Source organism: Panthera onca, chromosome B1, assembly GCF_046562875.1.
Source record: "Panthera onca isolate mPanOnc1 chromosome B1, mPanOnc1 haplotype 2, whole genome shotgun sequence".
NCBI lineage: Eukaryota > Metazoa > Chordata > Mammalia > Carnivora > Felidae > Panthera > Panthera onca.
The window spans coordinates 44,400,181-44,420,704 of NC_138342.1; the positions used below are offsets into that span (position 1 = coordinate 44,400,181).

General features: G+C 38.5%; 1 protein-coding gene across 1 annotated transcript in view; it reads right to left on the reverse strand.

Moving 5' to 3' along the window:
- Nucleotides 1-20,524, reverse strand: part of NMU (neuromedin U) — a 37,226-nt gene that overhangs the window by 11,187 nt on the left and 5,515 nt on the right. Inside the window, exons 2-6 of the mRNA XM_060654988.3 lie at nt 19,101-19,159; nt 5,516-5,563; nt 1,792-1,851; nt 266-295; nt 128-178 (exon numbers count right to left, since the gene is read on the reverse strand). Of these exons, the coding sequence (XP_060510971.3) occupies nt 128-178; nt 266-295; nt 1,792-1,851; nt 5,516-5,563; nt 19,101-19,159 (248 nt within the window). The remainder of the gene's footprint in view (nt 1-127; nt 179-265; nt 296-1,791; nt 1,852-5,515; nt 5,564-19,100; nt 19,160-20,524) is intronic.

Genomic DNA, 20,524 nt, shown 5'->3' on the forward strand with positions numbered 1-20,524 from the left:
ATTTGTTTATCCACATATAAAATTCTAAAGTAAAAAACATGAATTTTGATCTAGCTTATTAGATAAACTGTAAAAACAGATTAAAAAATACTAATGATTACTAATATGAAGTAATTCTACAACTTACCACAACATTTGCATTGCCCAACTTCCGTGTCTTCGAATAATGAAATAAGAACTGTTAAAAAAAAGTAGTGAGATTTACTATAGACGGTTACTGGTTTCTTTTATTTTTTGGTGTATATATTTATGGAAATCACCTTACCCTTTTGGCATTATCTTTTTCATCTGTTTCCTGTTGAGAAAAGAGAGAAATAAATATCATTCTATTATATGTAACATATTATACAATTATACATAAAATACTATATTATTATATTACACTACACTATAGTATATTATAGTATACTATAATATATGTAGTATAAAATTTGTAACATTATAAAATTATATCACATAATTTTTAAAAATATGTGACACGCTATATATAAACTATAATACTGAAATTGGTTAAACATATATTGCTCTAAAAATAAATGGGAAATTAATTAGATATTGTTTACAAATAAAGGTGTGAACAAAGTTCTCTACTACAGCATTATTCATAAGACTAAAAAACCAGAAACATCCTAATAGTTCAACAATGGTGAAACGGAAAATTATGGTATGATCAATCTCATGATAGAGTACTCAGAGAAAAAGACTCTAAGGAGTCATATCAAAATACAATACTTGTAATAAGATTATGAGTTATTTTTGGGTTTTTTTCCATAAACTTTTCTATAGTCCTCTCTCCCTTCAAAAATCTATTTTTTTAAGAATGAGTCATATTCCTTTTTGTTGTTCCTTTTTGTTCTCATTTGCTTTTAATACGAAAAGAAACTCATGGATAAACACCATTGTCACTTCTTTTATCCTAATCAGGAAGAAAAGTCAATGAAATGTTTTGGGAAATAACACCACTAAAAACACCAAAATATATATCTATATACACACACATATATATACGTGTGTGTGTGTGTGTATATATATATATATATATATATATATATATATACAGGAAACATTTATGCTTTCAAAATAACAAGGTTTCTTTGAATTATTGTATGTGAAAGGTATATAAGTAAGAATGTACCAATGATCATAGTTAAATTAGGATTGCTAATGAAAAATCTAATTCTAGACCTGCCTCTCTTATCCTTATAAAGTAGTTTTAAAATAAATTCATCTATAATATATAGAATATAATCTGAAGTATGGTATACTTAAGCTATTTTTCAAGTTCCCAGCTCCCCTTGTTTCAGACCAAAAAGTTCTTCTAGATGAATCAAATAATTTTAATAAGAAACCAAGACATCACAGTAAGAATATAATTTTCAAACTGATACTGTCTATATATATAAATTCTTAATGTCCTTCTCTCTAGCAAAGTACAATGCCCTGACCTCCAAGCTGAGATACATCTGCTCTCCCATTCTAGTATGAGAAAAGGAGTCAAAATGACCCCAAATTTCTTTCATGAGAACTAGAGCACATCTTATGAGAGGGCTATATGATTTTCCAATTAGATGATTGTAAACCCCATTAATGTGAACACTAAATTCTCAGACACCTGAGAAACTTAAGTTTTTGTTTCTTATCGAAAACCAACTCATGACCTTCTTGGCTCTTCATGAAATGTTTCCTAAATCGGGTATATTTTCCTCCAGAAGGAATACCAAGGTATCACTGAGCAATTCTTTTTTTTTTTTTTTTTTTTTGCCTACAACTAAAACACTATTCCAACCTTACCTGGGGCTTTGGTAGAGTCCTCCTAATTGTGATGCAAAGCTCCTCCAGTGCATTGGATGCCTAATGGAAATGAAGATATATAGGCCAACCTTGTGCTTTAACAATATTTGCATAGAATATATAACTGTAGAATATTAGGAGTGCAAGGATATTCCAAACACCCAGAATAGATTCCTTCTCGTGTCCCATCAAAACTCTGTAGAAATCCCTTGGTTTCTTTCATGACAAAAACTTGGCTCCTACAAGTAAAACCTTCCTTCTAACCAGGGGTGGGGGGGGGGGGAATGTTATGTACTGTATATATGCACTGATTAAGGCTTCCACGGTGGTCCAGATACATAGTTCTCTCATACTTTCTAAGAGTCCGTGAAATTGTATGACTGAGAGAAACTAGAACAGTGCCAAAAGAGGGATTATTCCTCCCAGCTTGTAGCAAAGTTTGAATCTACATGCCAAAGCTGTGAGCTTCACTGAATATTACTCATTAGTGGCTAATTTGAAAATCCTGCAAGTGCTTGCAAACAATGGGAGTTGGAGAGAAAGAAGCCGCACATGGTGCACCTCATCGGAGTTACCACCCTTCCAGGCTGCTGACTGCACACCCCAGGATCAGGTTTTTCAAAGCATCTGAGCACAGAAGTAGGGCAGGGCTCCCTGTGGTTAGGAGCCGGCTGGGTGTGGTGAGGACTAACACAAATGGACAAGCAGGGGCGAAACCTGCTTTGCACAGAATTTAGCACACTAGAACCATGAACAATTGATTACTTAATAAATGCATGTTAGAAGTAACAAGGAGCTGGAACAGTGTTGGGGGGAGCAATTTAATTCATAGTTAAAAACGTGGGCTGTGGAGTTGAGCAGCCTGTCACTGCTCAAAGGCAGTGCAAGTTCCATTTCTACTCATTAGCTGTGTCACCTTGGGCTGGTTACCTAACCTCTCTAAACTTCAGTATCTTCAGCTATAAATCGGGGATGACAACATTAAGCAGAGAGTTCTTGGAAGGATTAAATGTAGGTAGAGCTCTTAGCACAGTGCCAGGTACATAGCAATTAGTTAACAATAATAGCATTAAAGAATGTGTGGCCTGTAAAGCTGGATTTACAACTGAAGTTACTCTTCATGTAGGAGATACGTCAGAAAGGATTATTTGGGGTCACCCATATTCTCACCCTTTGAACAACAGTGCATGTTTAACATGGTGGGCTGAAGTTAGGGATACAGATGGAGTCATGGATCAGCTTCTCTGAACATCCTCCCCAGCACATCAGAGGCCTGCTTTGTTCTCTTCCATTTGCTTGTCTGCCATGCAGATTGTTGGGATGTTTACTAATAATATGAAATGGCTCCTATTTCTGTAGTGCTTCACTAGCTTACAAAACACTTTCATACACCTAATTCACATTTTGTCCTTAAAATGCATCTGTGTGTTATGAAGGACAGGAATCGTTCTTCTCGTATGTAAAGGAAGTGAGGTTCTAAGAGACTATCATTTCCTCGATACCACACGTGGCTAATCGTTGGTCGAGTGTGGCCTGGGAGCTGGGTCGTCGGACCTGCAAGTATTCCCGTGTTTCACTGGCAATGACTGTGAAGCCTGTGACTGGGGAGTTGGATGAGAGAAAGAGTACAAACACTGATACACTCTTTCCCACATTTTCCCTTCAGCGTTGGGTACATAGGTCACCCCATAAAAAATACGGAAACAGATTCCTGAAACTTCCTTTTATGGCCCATTTAGAAATGCTATAAAATACAAAACAATAAAAAAATATATATCTGGTGGTGTCATGTGTCTCTTAACACACAAAAGAATAAAGGCAGCGTCTCCCAAGAACACAGCTTTGAAGCCGGATGAGGCTTCGCAACAAGACCGAAGTTTGACGGGAAAAGTTTTAAAACAAACTGTATTTTTTCCAGCCACCCTTCTCATGAAACCATTATTCCTGGAGCTACAACTATTCTTTAAGAGTTTTTCTTACACTAAATTTTTAATACTTTATTTTTTATTTGTGAACCTTTATTTTCCATTTGGTAAAAATGTTTTGAAGCACTGTTCAGAAAATCATATAAATAATAAAATTATAACTAATGTGAAAAGAAGTGATTTTTAAATTTTTTTTAGTTTATTTATTTTGAGAGAGAGAGAGAGACAAGAGAGAGCAGGAGCGGGGGAGGGGTAGAGGGGCAGAGAGAGAGGGAGAGAGAGAATCCCAAGCAGTTCCACACTGTCAGCAGAGTCTGATGTGGGGCTCAATCCCACAAACCATGAGATCATGACCTGAGCCGAAACCAAGAGCCAGACGTTTAACTGACCGGGTACCCCGAAAAGTAGTGATTTTTAAAAAATTGTATTAGTGAATGTAAATGATGTCATAGTAAATTGACCAAGCTCTCTTCAAAAGGTACACAGTCTCCAAATCCAGTAGAAGCTTCATTTAGCTTCATGGTGTCTAGATGAGTGAGAGCTTTTAATTCATCCTTTTAGTACTGCAGAAATAGAAATGATTCTGAGGGTGTTCTTGAATTTTAAATACAATGCAAAAGCTTACATGCTAATTAACACCCATCATATGTTATATGTCCATCAGTGCTTCTCCTATAATTTGAATTATCCATAAATGTCATCTCTTGTGATCCTGGTCTTGCTTTTTCATCTAATGCCACTAACTCCCTGCAAGTGACCCTCTGCAAACTGAGAAATGGATTGAGGAAGGAGAAATACAGCATTTCTCTACCTGGGCCGTGATGACATTCTGGAAGGACAAAGCATGGCACCTTAGCCAGACCATGTTGGTGTTATGCCCCAGGCACATTGCTGATTGTTCTGAAAGAGGATGAGCCAAGAGCCTCTCCTGAGCCCTCCTCTCCATCCAGGAAACTGTTGACACTGATGAAGAGAGAGCCAACACTGAGGCTAACTCTGCTACACCTGTGCTGGAAGCAGAGCTGCAGACAGAACAGCAGTGTCCAGTCCAGTGGATGCTGTGTAAGGAGGACACGCTTATTTTCAACTCCTCACGCTTCGCGTGCAGGAGCTAGACTAGCACTCCTCACTCCCCAACCCTCTCTGAACTCTTTGCTGTGGGAAGGGGACAGAGTTACCTGAGAGGTGACTGAGTGGAGCAAACTGGGCACATTCAGCCCTCTCCTCTTAAAGAGCCAGCTGTCTGGCCAGCTGTTTTGGTCGAGTCTCTGCCCGGTGCCAGAAAACCTGACTGGTGGGGAGGCCTCAGGTCACTGTCTAACCCCAGTTTAATTCTGGGAATTAAATTCTGGAGTTAAAGTCTGGGAATTCTTAGCAAACACTCTGGGCATCAGATCTGAGGCCACATTCACAAATTGACTATTTTGAACTCCCCAAGTCTGACTTCACGTTCCTCTCTGCCTGGGTTTCAAACTCAACTGAGGGACAGTTGGGATATGAGCCTCCAAATGCAACCAGAGGCACATTATTTTTAATCTAACACAGAATTTGATTTTGAAATTAGCATTTTGATTTCCAAAATATGTGCATATTATCTGCAAATCTATTTTACTTAGAGACAAATGCCCCAGCATGACCTTATAACATAAACTCATAGAACTGATTATTGCCTGCGGATAATGTAATAATTTCTAAAGTGTTGACATGTTTAATAAGTCCATAAAGTAATGACGGGCCCAAAGGGAGAAATGGAGTGACAACTGCTTATGTTACTATAAAACATCTTCAATTGGAATTACCTGAGGCTGAGAATCAAGGGACAGGAAAGACGAACAGGCATCATCTATCTGTAGAAAATAAAAAATGCCAGTTACATCTTGGAAATAGACAGAAAAGAGCAGAAAATGGGAAGTAGATTTTACAAAGTCAAGTTACCTAGGTACCATTAATTTAAGTTCTGAGACAGTTCAGGACTGTGGATTTGGGCAGGAAGAGCCTCTTAAACTTTCTAAGGAAGTCCTGGAATTGGGATCTCCCCAAGATTTACCTCCAGCCACAGGGCTAAATGGTCCCCAAGGACAGTTGATAGGGATCGCCAGAGAGTATACAGATGCTTCAAATACTGAGAGAAACACACTTTGGGTATTCAGCCTGAGAAACACGAGTGATGAAGAAAGAATGGCCTCAAAATTAAGGAGCACCCTGTTATCATGTGGTTCTTTATCACGTAAGTCTAATCACATCATCTAAATTAACATGATAATAGAAGTGCTAAATGAAAAGTAGCTTGATACATAGCACCCAGAAAAAACTCTTACACAACAGCAATCTACTAGTTCTCTACCAAGAAGCCAGCATCAGGAAAGGATTCTATTTGCAATCAAGGTTTATTGGGGAATCAGTAAAGGTTTCACCACATTCTTTACATCTGTAAGGTGTCTCTCCAGTACAGACTGTCTTATGTCTATTTAGAATTGACGACTGACTGAAGACTTTTCCAGATTCATTACATCTATATGGGTTTTTCCAACATGGATTCTCTGATGTTCAGCAAGATTGGGGGACTCATTAAAAGCTTTCCCACATTCATTACATTTATAAGGATTATCTCCAATATGGATACTCTCATGTATGATAAGGTCTGAGCTTTCAGAAAAGATCTCCTCGCACTTATTACATTTATCATGGTTCTCTGGAAAGTGACTCCTCAGGTGTTTATTAACATTATTTGAGCCTTGGGGTCCCTGGGTGACTCAGTCTGTTAAGCATCTGACTCTTGATTTCAGCTCAGGTCATGATCCCAGGGTTGTGGGATCGAGCCTCGCATTAGGCTCAGTGCGGAGCCTGCTTGGGAATTCTCTCTCCCCACCCCCCGCCCTGCCCCCCCCTCCATCTGTCCCTCCCCCTCATGCACGCTCTCTCTCTCTCTCTCTCTCTCTCTCAAAAAGAAAATAGATTTTGAAAACCCTTTAATCAGTGCTCAAACCTTATTTAATACTACGGAATTCATACTAGAGAGAAACCTTACAAATGTAAAGAATGTGGTAAAACCTTTAAGGACTTTTCAACCCTTACTCACCATTTCAGAGTTCACACTGAGGAGAAATCTTACAAATATAAAGAATGTGGCAAGTCTTTAGCTGGAATTCACAACTTATTCTCCATCATAGATACCATACAGGAGAGAAACCATAAAATGTAAAGAAAATGACAAAGCCTTTAACTGGAATTTAGTCATTATTCGGTATCCCCAAAGGCACACTAGATTCAAACCCTGGAAATGTGATGAAAGAGGAAAGACCTTTGTTGTAAATACACAGCTTAGAAAACACCAGAGTGCATAAAGGAATATAACTTTAGAGATATAAAAATTTAGAAAAGTATTTAGTTGAACATCAAATATCAATAAATGTCACGATTGACAGTAGAAAGCAGTAAGTCAGTGACTCCTTTCAGACATTACTTTAAGCCAGAGTATGAGAAGGAATATAAGTTAAATGCTTAGATACTGTATTTGCTAGCATGCTTCAAAAGATAAAGGGGATGGATTTTTGGACAGGTATAATTAATTACAACATGCTTTTTTATATTGACCTTATTTGACATTTGTAACTAGCAAATTTTAATGTATTTCTACTCTCAAATCACTTCATTGAAATACCTGTTTTCCCTAGTGGGTGTGGGAAATCATGTGATGATTGTTGCTGCATGAAAGATAATGTGACACTCTTCTTCATGTGGTGGGATTCATGCATATCTGTTTTTCCTTTGAAGATTAATGACAATATAATATATATGAGGAAAATCTAAATGGAGATACTGTTTGTAGTTGACTTCTAGCATTGATGGAAGTTACCATGAAATGGATGTTCCACACAATCATCTGTGTTTTGTATAACTAAGGGACATTTTGAATTTTATAAATAAAATCTGATATCAAATGGTCTTTATGAAAAAAAGAGGTGGCAATACAATAAAATACTGCTGTATTTTTGTAATAGTAATAGTTAGAAGTAGAGAATATTAGTTGTTGTGGTCGCAATAAAGAAATCTTTACAGATTAAAAAAAAGGTTTATTGAACTACAGTTGACAGTTGTTCTCAGCCTTTATCTCTTTTTCTAAGAGAAAAACTGAAAGACTTTAAACTGTACTATAAGAGCTTTATATTAATCACTAAACTAACTGTGCTGCAAAAGTTAAACACTAAGCTGGATGTCTGGAGTAGTTTATGGCATTTATTTCTTTGCTGGCCTTTTAAAATGGGACTGGAAAAAAACAGTACTGATTTGTGTCTGTCTGGGATGATTTAGGTTGAGTCCTATTTATGGTCAACATCTCAGAATTCTTTGCTGATCAGTTTAATTTAATTTCCATCATTATACTATACTGAAGGGGGAATAATCATACTCTTTGGTCATAATTCCTCATGCTCCTTACTGCTTCCAAGTGAACATGTACTTAAATATATGATTCTCTAATTTAGAGAATAACAAAGGCATACAATATCATATAAGAGCAAAGGCTTAATGTCTCTCTCCTTTTATCCTCACAGAGCCTGCTATCTTCTCTAGATGTCACAAATATTTAGGAAATTGTTCTATTCCAGTCATTCCTTGTGCCCACCCACCTCCTCCCTCTTCCATGCCATACAAATCCGGAATCATGATTACAAACACACACACACAGTGATAAACTTCTTGAGGGCGGAGGTTATGCTATATCTAACTTGCCCAGAATAAGTGTTTGATAAATATTCTTTAATTAAATTGCATTGAACCTATAGAAAGAAAACAAAATAAAAAGAGAAGTCAACTGAGGAGAAAGGCAAAAAGGGGAAAGGCAAAAAGATCCCTTTTTTAAAGCTTTGAATTGTGACCAATGCTTTAATATATCGCTTCCAAATGTTACTTAGTTTGCTAAGTTTGCTTAGTTACTTAGAGGGTAGGAGGAACGGGTTCCTCCAGTAACATTTTTGTGATACTTAGCTGCAGATATCACATGCTCAAAGGCAAAGCTGTCCACCCGCAGACCAGGCTGCTGCGTGGGTGAGGTGCCCGCGTCCCAAAACAGCAAACTCTTGAACCTAAGGGCTAATGAATCAGTGCATCAATGTTGTTTGCATAAAAATATCCGAATAAGAAAAAGAAAACACCAATTAATCAAATTGGGAGATAATTGCAAAGCTTTTCAATCTTTGTTCTCTTTTCTTTAAAAGGCACAGCAACATTGCTCACCCACTTTCCATTTGGATAAGCATTTATTCATTTTACTCAGCTTGTGGCCCTAATGGTTTTAAGTGCCACTAATTGCTTTTGAGAACTCTGCAAAATCCATTGATGAATCTGTTTGAAAATGGCTAGGTCTCTGTAAATGGTTTGAAAAGGATGTGTTTCTAGTGTCTGAAGAGCTCAGTAATTTTTAAAACCTCCAGAAGAAAAGTACAAGTTTTAGCATCTTAATTTCTTTAAATATCTTTTCTATAAAAGAATCTATAGTGCTTTTACAACTCTATTTGAGGTTTCCCCCAGCTTTCTCATCTAAAATATTTTTTCAAAGATTTTCCACAGAAATATAGATAATTCCAAGCTAAAATAAATGTTTCTGTATTATACATTAATGTCTGTTGTCAAAATTATTCTTCATCTTGTTTATATGCCTCTAGCATGTATTTTGATACACTAAGGCAGAGAACATTATAATTGACTTTATGAATTTTTATGCTATTAGAGATTACTTAGTACTTGGCACTTACTATCCATCTTATCTCTTCCTTTATGTATTTTGTTAGTGGTGGCTTAGGTGAACAGAATATTCTCCTCAGCTCTTAGTTCACAATCATCATTGAACCTGCTTTATTTATTTATTTATTTATTTATTCTTTTATATTTCAATTTCCTACCCCTATTTCATCCACTCGTGGGCAACTCTTCTTATGTATTTGATGTGTATCCTTCATTTGTTTATGTTCTTGAAAAATCTGTATTACTATTTGGTGTGCATGTATGGTGTTTCCTTATTTTTTCCATTTAACACTATACTTTGAGATCTATCCATGTTACTGGGGACATCTAGTATGTTGCTCCTAGCTGCTGTAGAATACTCTACAATGTGCATCTACACATGCATCTACAACACGCTTATTGCCTATCCCGCTCCCCAGTGATAGACAGCTGGGTTTCCTCCAATTCTATTCAAGCAAAGCTGTAATCAACCTCCTTGTATTTATCCTCCACTTATGAATCTACTGAAGTTATCTTTGGGCTATCTACCCAGGAGAGGGAATGCTAGATCATGGGGATATCTACGTTGCTTTCCAGATGTCTCCACCAATTGATACTCTCACCAATAATGCATGAGGTTTGTACAACCCACATCCTTGCTAACACTTGCCATTATCTAGATTTCAATTTTTTTTGCCAATCTAAATGGGTAGAGAGTAACACTTTGTTGTTGTCTTGATTTTCATTTCATTGTTACTAGTGAATCTGAGCATCTCTTTACATGGTTATTGGCCTTTTAGGTTTCTTCTTTGTAAATTGTCTGTTCTATCCTTTGACAACTTTTACCTTAGACCCTTATCTTTATCCAATTGGTTTGATAGAGTTTCTTAGATAGTCTAGAAATTAATCCTTTGTCAGTTTTAGACATAGCCAACATCATTCAAAGGTTCTTCCTTTTTAAATGTAGTCCTTTTGAAAGAAATCTTTACTATCATATTTTTGGCCTTATGATTTATATTGGAAATTTTGTGGGTTTTTTTTAAAGTTTATTTATTTATTTGAGAGAGAAAGAGACAGTGTAAATGGGGGAAGTGCAGAGAGAGAATCTCAAGCAGGCTCTACACTGTTAATGCAAATCTGTGAGATCATGACCTAAGCCAAAACTAAGAGCTGAATGCTTAACCAACTGAGCCACCCAGGTGCCCCTGAAATTTTGTTTTAGAAGGCATTCCTGGCTCCTAGTTCACAAAGATATTTTCCTAATAGAAAAGATAGATTCTATTAACTCTATAATTTTACACTTTATATTTAGATCTTTAATCCACTTGGAGCCCACCTCTTAGGTGTTTTTTAATTGATGAATAATTGACATAAAATATTATATTAGTTTCAGGTGCACAACACAGTGGTTTGATATTTATATACATTACAAAATGTATATCATTACATTTATATACAGTACAATGGGGTGTTAGTTTTATTTTTCTCCATACAGCAAGCAAGCTTCTCAACCTCCATTTGCCAAATAATCTGTCCTTTTCCCTGTGAATTTTAATGTTACTTTTATTGAGAGTTATTTATGTGTATGTGCATTTCTGTCTTAGTTTGGCTTTTCCTGGAAACAGACCTTGAGATAGGGATGTGGATACAAGTAGGTTATTTGGGAGATGACCCAAAAAACACTCATAGAAGAGTGGAGGAGACAAACAGGGAAGAGAAGGAATTTGATAAAGTGTATGTCATCAAGCAGATTACCACCATGGGTAACTGGAATCAGTCTATCTAGGGAATTCTGGGAACCAATGCAGAACAGACCTCAGAGTATCCCAACTGAGGGATTGATCCAGCAGCTAAGGTATTGATCCACCAATTCCCTTGGGTCACCAACTGAGGGGTATTCTCAGTGGTGGGTGCATTTACTCCCAGGCACTTCTGGTCTGCCCTGAGCACAGTCCAACGATACTCAACATGGGGTTTGAACTCATGACCCCGAGATCAAGAGTCACATGCTCTACCGCCTGACCCAGGCACCCCCAAATTTTGACTTATAATATTTTTATGTCATTTAATTCTAACCATCTTGGAATTTCCTCTTTAGCCTAGGGTTATTTACCAAAATGCTACTTATTTTCAAAACAGATGGGATATTGAAGTTATACTTTTGTTGTTAATTTTTCTTTTTTTTTTTTAATTTTTAAAGTTTATTTATTTATTTTTGAGACAGAGAGAGAGAGAGCGCATGGGGAGAGGGGCAGAGACAGAGGGAGAGAAGAATCCCAAGCAGGCTCCCTGCTGTCAGCACAGAGCCCCACAAGGGGCTCAATCCCATGAGCCATGATACCATGACCCAAGCAGAGACTAAGAGTCAGATGCTAAACCTGTGGTAGAGTCCGCTCCTTAAGGAAAAAACAAAAAACAAAAAACAAAACCCTCAAGGCAACCTGGCTATAAGCATACGTGACAACATCCCTCACGACCTTGTAACATGAGACCACTTAACCAGACTGAATGTTTGTGTGTTACCATATATGGGAGACAAAGAAGTAAAAAATATTTCAAAAACTACACCACGTGGCATTTGGGGCTCAGTTCTTTGCATATGAACCCAACTGAGTGGTGCCGGCAGGAATAAAGTTGTTTCCTGGAAAGAAAAACCTGGGTGTCACAACTCTCTGTGTGAGAATCCTGCTACATTACTTGGGGGCTTGCGTCTAGGATTCAGAGATAGTGCATTTCCACCTCCTTTGCCACCGGGGATGTGAACCTTGAGGCACCGGGAAAAGCAGCCTCTCCTGATGCCAGTGGACCGCTTGATTGGAAGGAGATTAGCCCTCCTGGTGTGCCAGGGCAAGGACCCCATGTGTGCCAACAGAACCTGTGAGGCCCAGGAACCAGCTCGGGGAGCGCCCGTCAGACTGGTAAGAACCTGGGGTTTATTTTGGCAGACCTGTCCCTAAGAGGCAGAAGGGGAGCCTGATCACCTCCCAGAGTTGCCCTAGTAGTTCCGCAAGGGAAGAGGAATGAAGCTGCAACTCTAAGGCGTTGGGCGCTGGGCGGCAGGTTGGAGTCACCATGTGACTATGTATGGGGACTTGTGTCTCCTTCGTTTCCTGGGTCAATGACTATGATAATTAGAGCCAACAGTCTCTGGTTAGTCTACCTTAGAATATTCCCAGGCAGCTGCCAAAACTCCTTTGTTTTGGGGAAATCCCTTGCCTTCTCCGTACTGACATTGACTGACTAATTCCACTGGTGGAAAACAAAACAAAAGAAACCTGGAGACTGCTCCTCTGTCTGAGCTGACAAGACTTAGAATTAGGAAATCTCTTTCTCTGCCTTCTGCTGGCACCTCTCCTCTTCAGCCTTCCCTTTCCCCCTCCTTTTCTGCACCACCTGGGGGGTGGCCTGCATCACTGGCTCCTCAATGCCTCACCATCAGCTCCTCCTCCCACCCTTGAGGCTCGAGGAGTGAAGACCACTGATGTCAGATTTCCCCACCAAAGGTCCGGGTAAAAGTTAACACTGGGGAACAAATTGTCTTACATGGACCCAAATGAAATGTATTCAGTGTTTAAGCTAATTTAAGTTTGTTGGTTTGAGATAGACAATGTTTATCAACATTAAAAAACAAACTTTTATTCTACCTAGATTTGCTGCAGATCAAATATGCTCATGTTATATCTGTTCCAATTTGTTAACAAAAGGATGACTTAAAGTGATGGTTAATTTTGTCAGTCTCAAAGTTTTCATGGGTAATTGTTAAGATAGCTTTCAAAGTCTTCTGGTAATCTAGAATGTTAAAGTTTTGCTTGCATGATAAATTGAGATTGAATTCATTGGATATATAACGAGATAAGAAGCTAAAGCACTAACTACTAGATGCAGGTCTGTGCTTTTGACTTGTTGCAAAAAAAAGCGAAGGATATTTGGAACTGTAGAAAAACATGTTTTGTGCTTAATGGATTCATAAATTTGCCATTTAAAAAGTTCTGATGTAACATAGAGTTCACAATTGGTTACTACTTACTTTTCACTAGAGACTAAGGTTTCTAAGAGTTAAAATTCTGCTAAATGTAGTTAAAACTAATAACAATATGAAAAGCAACTCTGTATGTAGAAAAGTAAAAGATATGAAAGAAAGATATAAGAAATGGAAATATATTTTTGTTGAAGGTAAAAGAAAGTAAGTTTGTCCTAAATGAGCCTGGTTATTTGGAGAGAAATGGCTTGGGACAAAATCTAAATGCAAAGAAAAGTTGTAGAAGGTTTGTGAAGGAAAATCTTTAAAAAGAAATTTTACATATGGTCAGGACAGACTAAGGTTAAAATAAATGGATTTTAAAAGCACCCAGGGTTAAGATTAAAATTCCTCCTCCTTTGATCCAAAGGCTGGGAAAATGATGGCAATACTCTTGGTGTCAGTCTCCAAATCTTCCCCATTTGTGTTGTTCCTGTTTAGCAGAGGAATGGAAGTCTATGCCATATGAAGAATGGATGATATCTGAAGGGCTTTTACTAAGATACATGAGAGCCATTTTACTAAACTTAGCCCACTGTTTGCCAAAAATGGATATCCACATGGCTGAAACATATTTATGTGGGCATTGATGAAAAAGGCAGGGGAATTGACCTTGACCTTGGCCCTTTAACCCCTCCCTCAATGGCCAATGATCAATATGTAAGTTACTGTTGGGCCAAAACAAAATTAGTGCATCCTATGACAACCAGTAAAGTTTTGCTTGGTCACCGTCCATACCCCCAAGGTCCTACAGATGGGAAATGGAGGGGTAAGGAAAAAAAAAAAAAAAAGTAAAGACCAGGTCCGCTCTCAGGGGTAGAGTCAAGCCTGGGTAAAAATGACTACTCCCAGCACCTCAGCGAGACTGACAGGGCTTTTGGCTGTCAGTCGCATAGCCAACCAAAATGCAGAGCCAGGAAATGAGGTTTCTCCTGGCTAGCTATAGGAAATTGAGATAAGGGACAACTTTCTTCCTTTTTCCTATAGATGGGTAATTCCCCTACCAAGGCCATTACACCTTTGGAATGCATTATGATTCATTTTCTTTTGCCCAAAGGCTTGGCCCCAGTGCAAACTGGAAGAGGGAACCTGGCCTCCAGAGGGAAATATCAGTGACAATACTACCCTACAAGTGGACTTGTTTTGCAAATGTGAAAGGAAATGGGGCGAATTCCCCCATGTTCATTGTTTTTGGGCCTTAAGAAAAAAAATCAAGATATATGTAAACAATGTAAGGTGGATCTTAATTTAATGGCAGCCCTTTCTAAAGTCCAGCAATCAGGAGAGGAAACAATTAAGGGCCCTTTACCTGTATCCAAAACAGACCTAGAGAAGGAGGAAGGGAAGTCTCCTACCTCAACCTCCTCCTCCTAGGGTCCTCAATCTATATATTAAAAAAAAAAACCAACCAAAAAACAATTCTGCTCCCTGCTACCCACCTTATCCAGGCCCTCCCTGTAATGTATCAGGCATGTTTCCCTTACAAGAAGCTAGGATACCAGAAGGAAAAAACTTTTACAAAGTGTAAGACAGATAAAAGGAGATGTAGATAAATTTTCTGATCAGATAAGTATATAAAGGCTTTGCAGAGTATTACATATGTTTTTGAGTTGACCTAGAAAGATATAATGCTTTTGTTAAATCAGACTCTTAATGAGACAGATGGTTTTTTTAAAAATGTAAGGAAATCTAAGATTTAGCCCTTAAACTATCCTAACTTAGCCACTATTTTACAAACACAAAATGAGAGCCCAATGGGCTTCCTGGAGATGTTGAGGGGGGCTCTCATTAAATATATGGCTATCTCCCTGACACCCCTAAGGCTGAGATGATTTTAAAGGACAAATCTGTCACTCAATCAGCCCTAGATATTAAAAAAAAATGTGAAAATTGGCTGTTAGCCTTGAAGGGACCCTGGAGGAGCTCTTACTAGTTGCCAATTGGGTACATTACAAACAAAACAGAAAAGCAGGCTTAAAAAAGAAATCTGAGGCCTTAGTTGTGGCCTTACATATTATGTCAGACTGGACTTCCCAAGGTCCTGGCACCAAGTGCCATTTATATGGCCGTTCAGAGCACTAAAATGAGACCATCCTCAGAGGGGACAACCAAAATGAAAACCCCATAAGCCATGCCCCTTGTATGGAAACAATCACTGGAGATCTGAATGCCCTCGGGGACCTCTATCTGTGAGGGCTCAGATAAACAGTGTCCCTGGAAGGGACTAACCAGGTCCTGGGGCTCTTCATGGTGGCTCCCCTAAACCAACTGTCTATCAGAAACCCAGAACCTCAGGTAACTCTGAATATAGAAGGAAAACTGGTTGATTTCCTTCTTAACACCAGAGCTATCTTTTCTGTCCTCCTTTCCACTCCAGGCCAACTATCCAAACGCAGCATGACAATTAGAGGCATCTCCAGAAAACTAACTAAATTTTTCTTTCAGCCCCTGGGATGTATGTGGGAAAACCTAATTTTTTCTCATTCTTTCCTGATAATACCAGAAAACCTTACTCCCTTGTTAGAAAGAGACATTATAACTAAATTAGAGACTATGGTGGTACTAACTCTAGGGCAGATAAACAATTATGTGAGTTTTTGAAAATTACTGGATATTGTAGGCTATAGATAACAGGGTTCAGGAAAATAGTTTGCCCACTATACCAATTATTAAAGGAGACTCAATCCCATTTACTCTCCTCCCACCTCTCAAAACAAACAAACAAACAAACAAACAAACAACTGGGGTCTTACTCTTAGACACTGTCTCCAGCCCTTGGGATGGTTACAAATAGAGCAGGGAAATTCCTATTATCAAGCACACAGAGCTAAAAGGTCATTAAAACACAGCATCATGCCTTTCATTTAGGGAGGGACCAAACTTACCAAATGGCCCAAAGGATGTTTACTGGAAAAAAAAATTTGTCAAGGACCGTTCTGCAAGTAGTATCAGCCTGTGAAGTATGTCTTAGAAACAATCCTTTCAACCACAAACTTTCATTCTCAGGCAATCAACGAACTGGAGGCTATCCAGAAAAGACTGACAATTAGGTTTCACTCATGCCAAGGTCAAAGAAATTCCAACATTTGTTGGTATGGGTTAATACTTTTACCAACTGGGTAAAGGCCTTCCCCTACAAGACAGAGAAGGCACAAAAAGTAATAAAAATTCTGCTTTATGAAATAATACCCAGATCTGGCTTACCTAAAAAATTGCAAATTAATAATGGTAAATGGCTGCCTTGACTCTTTCTCTAGTAGAACTCCTGGCTCTTAGAAAAATTTTACACCTCAAAATAAAACAAACTGTCTGCTTATACTCAGCAAAACTCTAAATAATACCTCACAAGCATTAGATGATTTAAAAAAAAAAAAGTGTTTTTAATTAAGTTAGGGCCAAACTCTTGGAAATAGAGCCACCATTGATTACTTACTGCTCCTGCTTCTCCATCACCTGGGTTATGAAAGATCCCCTGACATACGTTGTTTACAAAGTCAGAGTCTCTCCTAGATTATTTGACAGGTTTGGAAACTGTAGACATTATCTTCAGATGGCATCTTGTTGGTCAGTATAATCTTTACTTTGTGTTTTTCTCTTTGTATCTGCTAATGTTTATGCCACCTCATGCCTGCCAGCCTTCCTGTAAAACCATACTGTGGGCCACTCGACCGACCCTTGGGTAGACTCTAACTGCTGTACTCCCACACCGTCCTTATCAGCTTGAAGAAGCCAGAGTGGTCATCAATCTTGTTCCCTAAGAGCAGTTACAGGCCCTGCTCCAGGGGAGAAATAAATAGGGAAAGGGTTAACATTAGACAGGGAGAGATAGGGACCTTCAGGGAGGCAGCTGCAAGTGGGAGGCTGAAGAAGCAGATGGGGTTCTCCCTTTATAAAATCCTTTATGGGTGCCCTCTTCCCATTATCCAGCGCATAAGGGGGGATCTAAATGAGACAGACAATCTAACCCTAAGACTACAGATGCAGGCCCTTGGCTCTACCCTAACCACCTTACACCACTGGGTCAGGGAGCGATTACCTGTGAATCTGACCACAGAGGCTCACCCCTTTAAACCAGGAGATGCAATATGGATAAAGAAATAAACTGTCCACCCCCTAAAAGCTCCTTGGAGGGGCCCGTTCACTGTCATTTTGTCCACCCCTACTGCAGTAAGGTAGGCAAAGTGGGTCTCTGGATGCACTACAGCAGAGTGAAGCCAGCATCTCGAAACTGGGAGTGCATTCCTGATCCATCAATGCCATGCAAGCTGACCATATGGAAGAAGCAATCTGCAACTCCAGAGGCTCTGGGAGACTGCAGCCCTGCTTTAGTCACTCCGGAAGCTGACTAATCTACACATGGCAGAAGCTGGAAGAATCGATGGTCCAGTGGAACAAAAGACTGTCCTTATTTTCTATATGTTTCCTTACTGTGATGCACTGTCACACCTAGTTTCTCACTATTATTGTGATTCGTGCTCTACTCTTAGCCACAGGATTGGCCAAGGCCTCCCTGGCCGGCTGGAAATGTGATGAGAGGTTTCTATGAACACTCACCTTCCTTTTGTGGATAGGATACTTCATTGGTACTAACATGGGAAAACAATGGCCAGAAGAGACTAGAAAATTAGATCTCCACAAACCTTATAGTAAAACAAAGTGCCTCAGTCCTACTACTGGGGTTTGGTTCTTCAAAAGTGCATTTATTGGGAAAAACTCTCTTGTCTACTGGGGAAAAAGTTCATCGTCGTCTCTGTTAAAAACTTAACATGCCTAAGCCAAAGATTTTATAACTCAACTGTCTGGAAAACCGAATGTTGGGGGTTTCACCTTTCATCTCACCTTGAGCCAGATCCTCACCCCTTGTCTAACTTCTCTCATCTCTGAGAGACCTGGGACAATGTCAACGCAGCTATCAAATAGCAGGCCTCAGGTGGACTATACTAGATATGTGGGAGGATGGCCTATATAAACCTCTAAACCAAGATGATGCTCTTTGACCCTAAATAGAGGGGTCCAAGCATGCTTGGGGTCCAAGCATATTCCCCCAAGCAAGGGGGGAATATGGTAGGGTCCCCTCCCTAAGGAAAGAAAAAAAAAACTTCAAGGCAACCTGGCTATACAGGTATGTATGTGATAACATCCCTCACGACCCTGTAACATGAGACCACTTAATCAGACTGCATGTTTGTATGTTACCATATATGGGAGACAAAGAAGTAAAAAATATATAAAATAAAACTATACCACGTGGTGTTTGGGGCTCTTTGGTACGTCCTTTTCCATACTTGTTGCTTAGCCTTCTTTTGTTTTTCGTCTTAAGTGAGACTTTTATAGACAGCATATTGCTGGATCTTTAAAAAAAATTCAATCTGAGAATTTCTGTCTTTAAATGGCATATTCTAGTATATTCACATTATTGTAATTACTCTATTATTAGGGCTCATTTTGCCATCTTGCTTTGTCATTTACTGTAATTGTTTTATTTTTTTAATCTTTCCTTTTTTCACTTCAAAAGAATTCTGAATATTATGATATCAGAATGTTAATAAAATCATAGTTGTCCCAAAACTCAATTATATTATTTCATTTGATATTTTCAAAGAGGGTTAAAGTTTCCACTAATTTGTATAAGGACAATTCTTTACCTCATTCCACAGCTGTAGTTCTTGTTCAGGCCGTAGTCCTTGAGATAATATTGGAGCACCTGAAATTAAAGTTATACTTGCATGTTATTTTTATTATATTTCTTCTAAAATTAAACATGTATATATAACTCATTTTTGGATGATATTTTTCATTTTGCCATACATCATTACCCTCCTATTTCAACTAGATATTTCAGCATTTGACTTAGTATGAGGATACATAATTATTAAACAGCCTTTCAAAGACATTACTCTTAAGAATGAATTCCTTATATGTTTACACCAAAACATGTACATGAATGTGCATAGTAGCACTATCATAATAGCCCCCAAGTGGAAACAATCCAAATGTCCATTCTCTGAGAATAGATAAGCAAAATGTGGTACCTGCACACAATGGAATACTATTTGGCAATAAAAAGAAATGAACTACTGATACATGCTGCATCAAAGATGAATCTCAGACATATTACACTAAATCAAATAAGCCAGAGGCAAAAGACCAAATATATGATTCCATTTATATAGAATGTCCAGAAAAGGCAAATCTGTAATCATAGAAAGATTAGTGGCTGCCTGGGGCTAGGGGTAAGAACAGAGATTGACTGCAAAGACATAACAGATTTTTGGGAGGGGTCATGGAAAACTGTATTGTTGGGACAGCAGCATAGGTCTTGAAATCTACTTAAAACCCACTGAGTTGCACACTTAAAACATAAATTTTGTGGTATATAAAGTATATTTCAGTGAAGGTCTTTTAAACAAGAATTACTTGTGGGAATGCAAACTGGTGCAGCTGCTCTGGAAAACAGTGTGGAGGTTCCTCAAAAAATTAAAAATAGATCTACCCTATGACCCAGCAATAGCACTGCTAGGAATTTACCCAAAGGATACAGGAGTGCTGATGCATAGGGGCACTTGTACCCCAATGCTTATAGCAGCACTTTCAACAATAGCCAAATTATGGAAAGAGCCTAAATGTCCATCAACTGACAAATGGATAAAGAAATTGTGGTTTATATACTCAATGGAATACTATGTGGCAATGAGAAAGAATGAAATATGGCCCTTTGTAGCAACGTGGATGGAACTGGAGAGTGTGATGCTAAGTGAAATAAGTCATACAGAGAAAGACAGATTCCATATGGTTTCACTCTTATGTGGATCTTGAGAAACGTAACAGAAACCCATGGGGGAGGGGAAGGAAAAAAAAAAAAAGAGGTTAGAGTGGGAGAGAGCCAAAGCATAAGAGACTGTTAAAAACTGAGAACAAACTGAGGGTTGAGGGGGGGTGGGAGGGAGGGTAGGGTGGGTGATGGGTATTGAGGAGGGCACCTTTTGGGATGAGCACTGGGTGTTGTATGGAAACCAATTTGACAATAAATTTCATATTAAAAAAAAAGAATTACTTGTTAGGCCCTTAA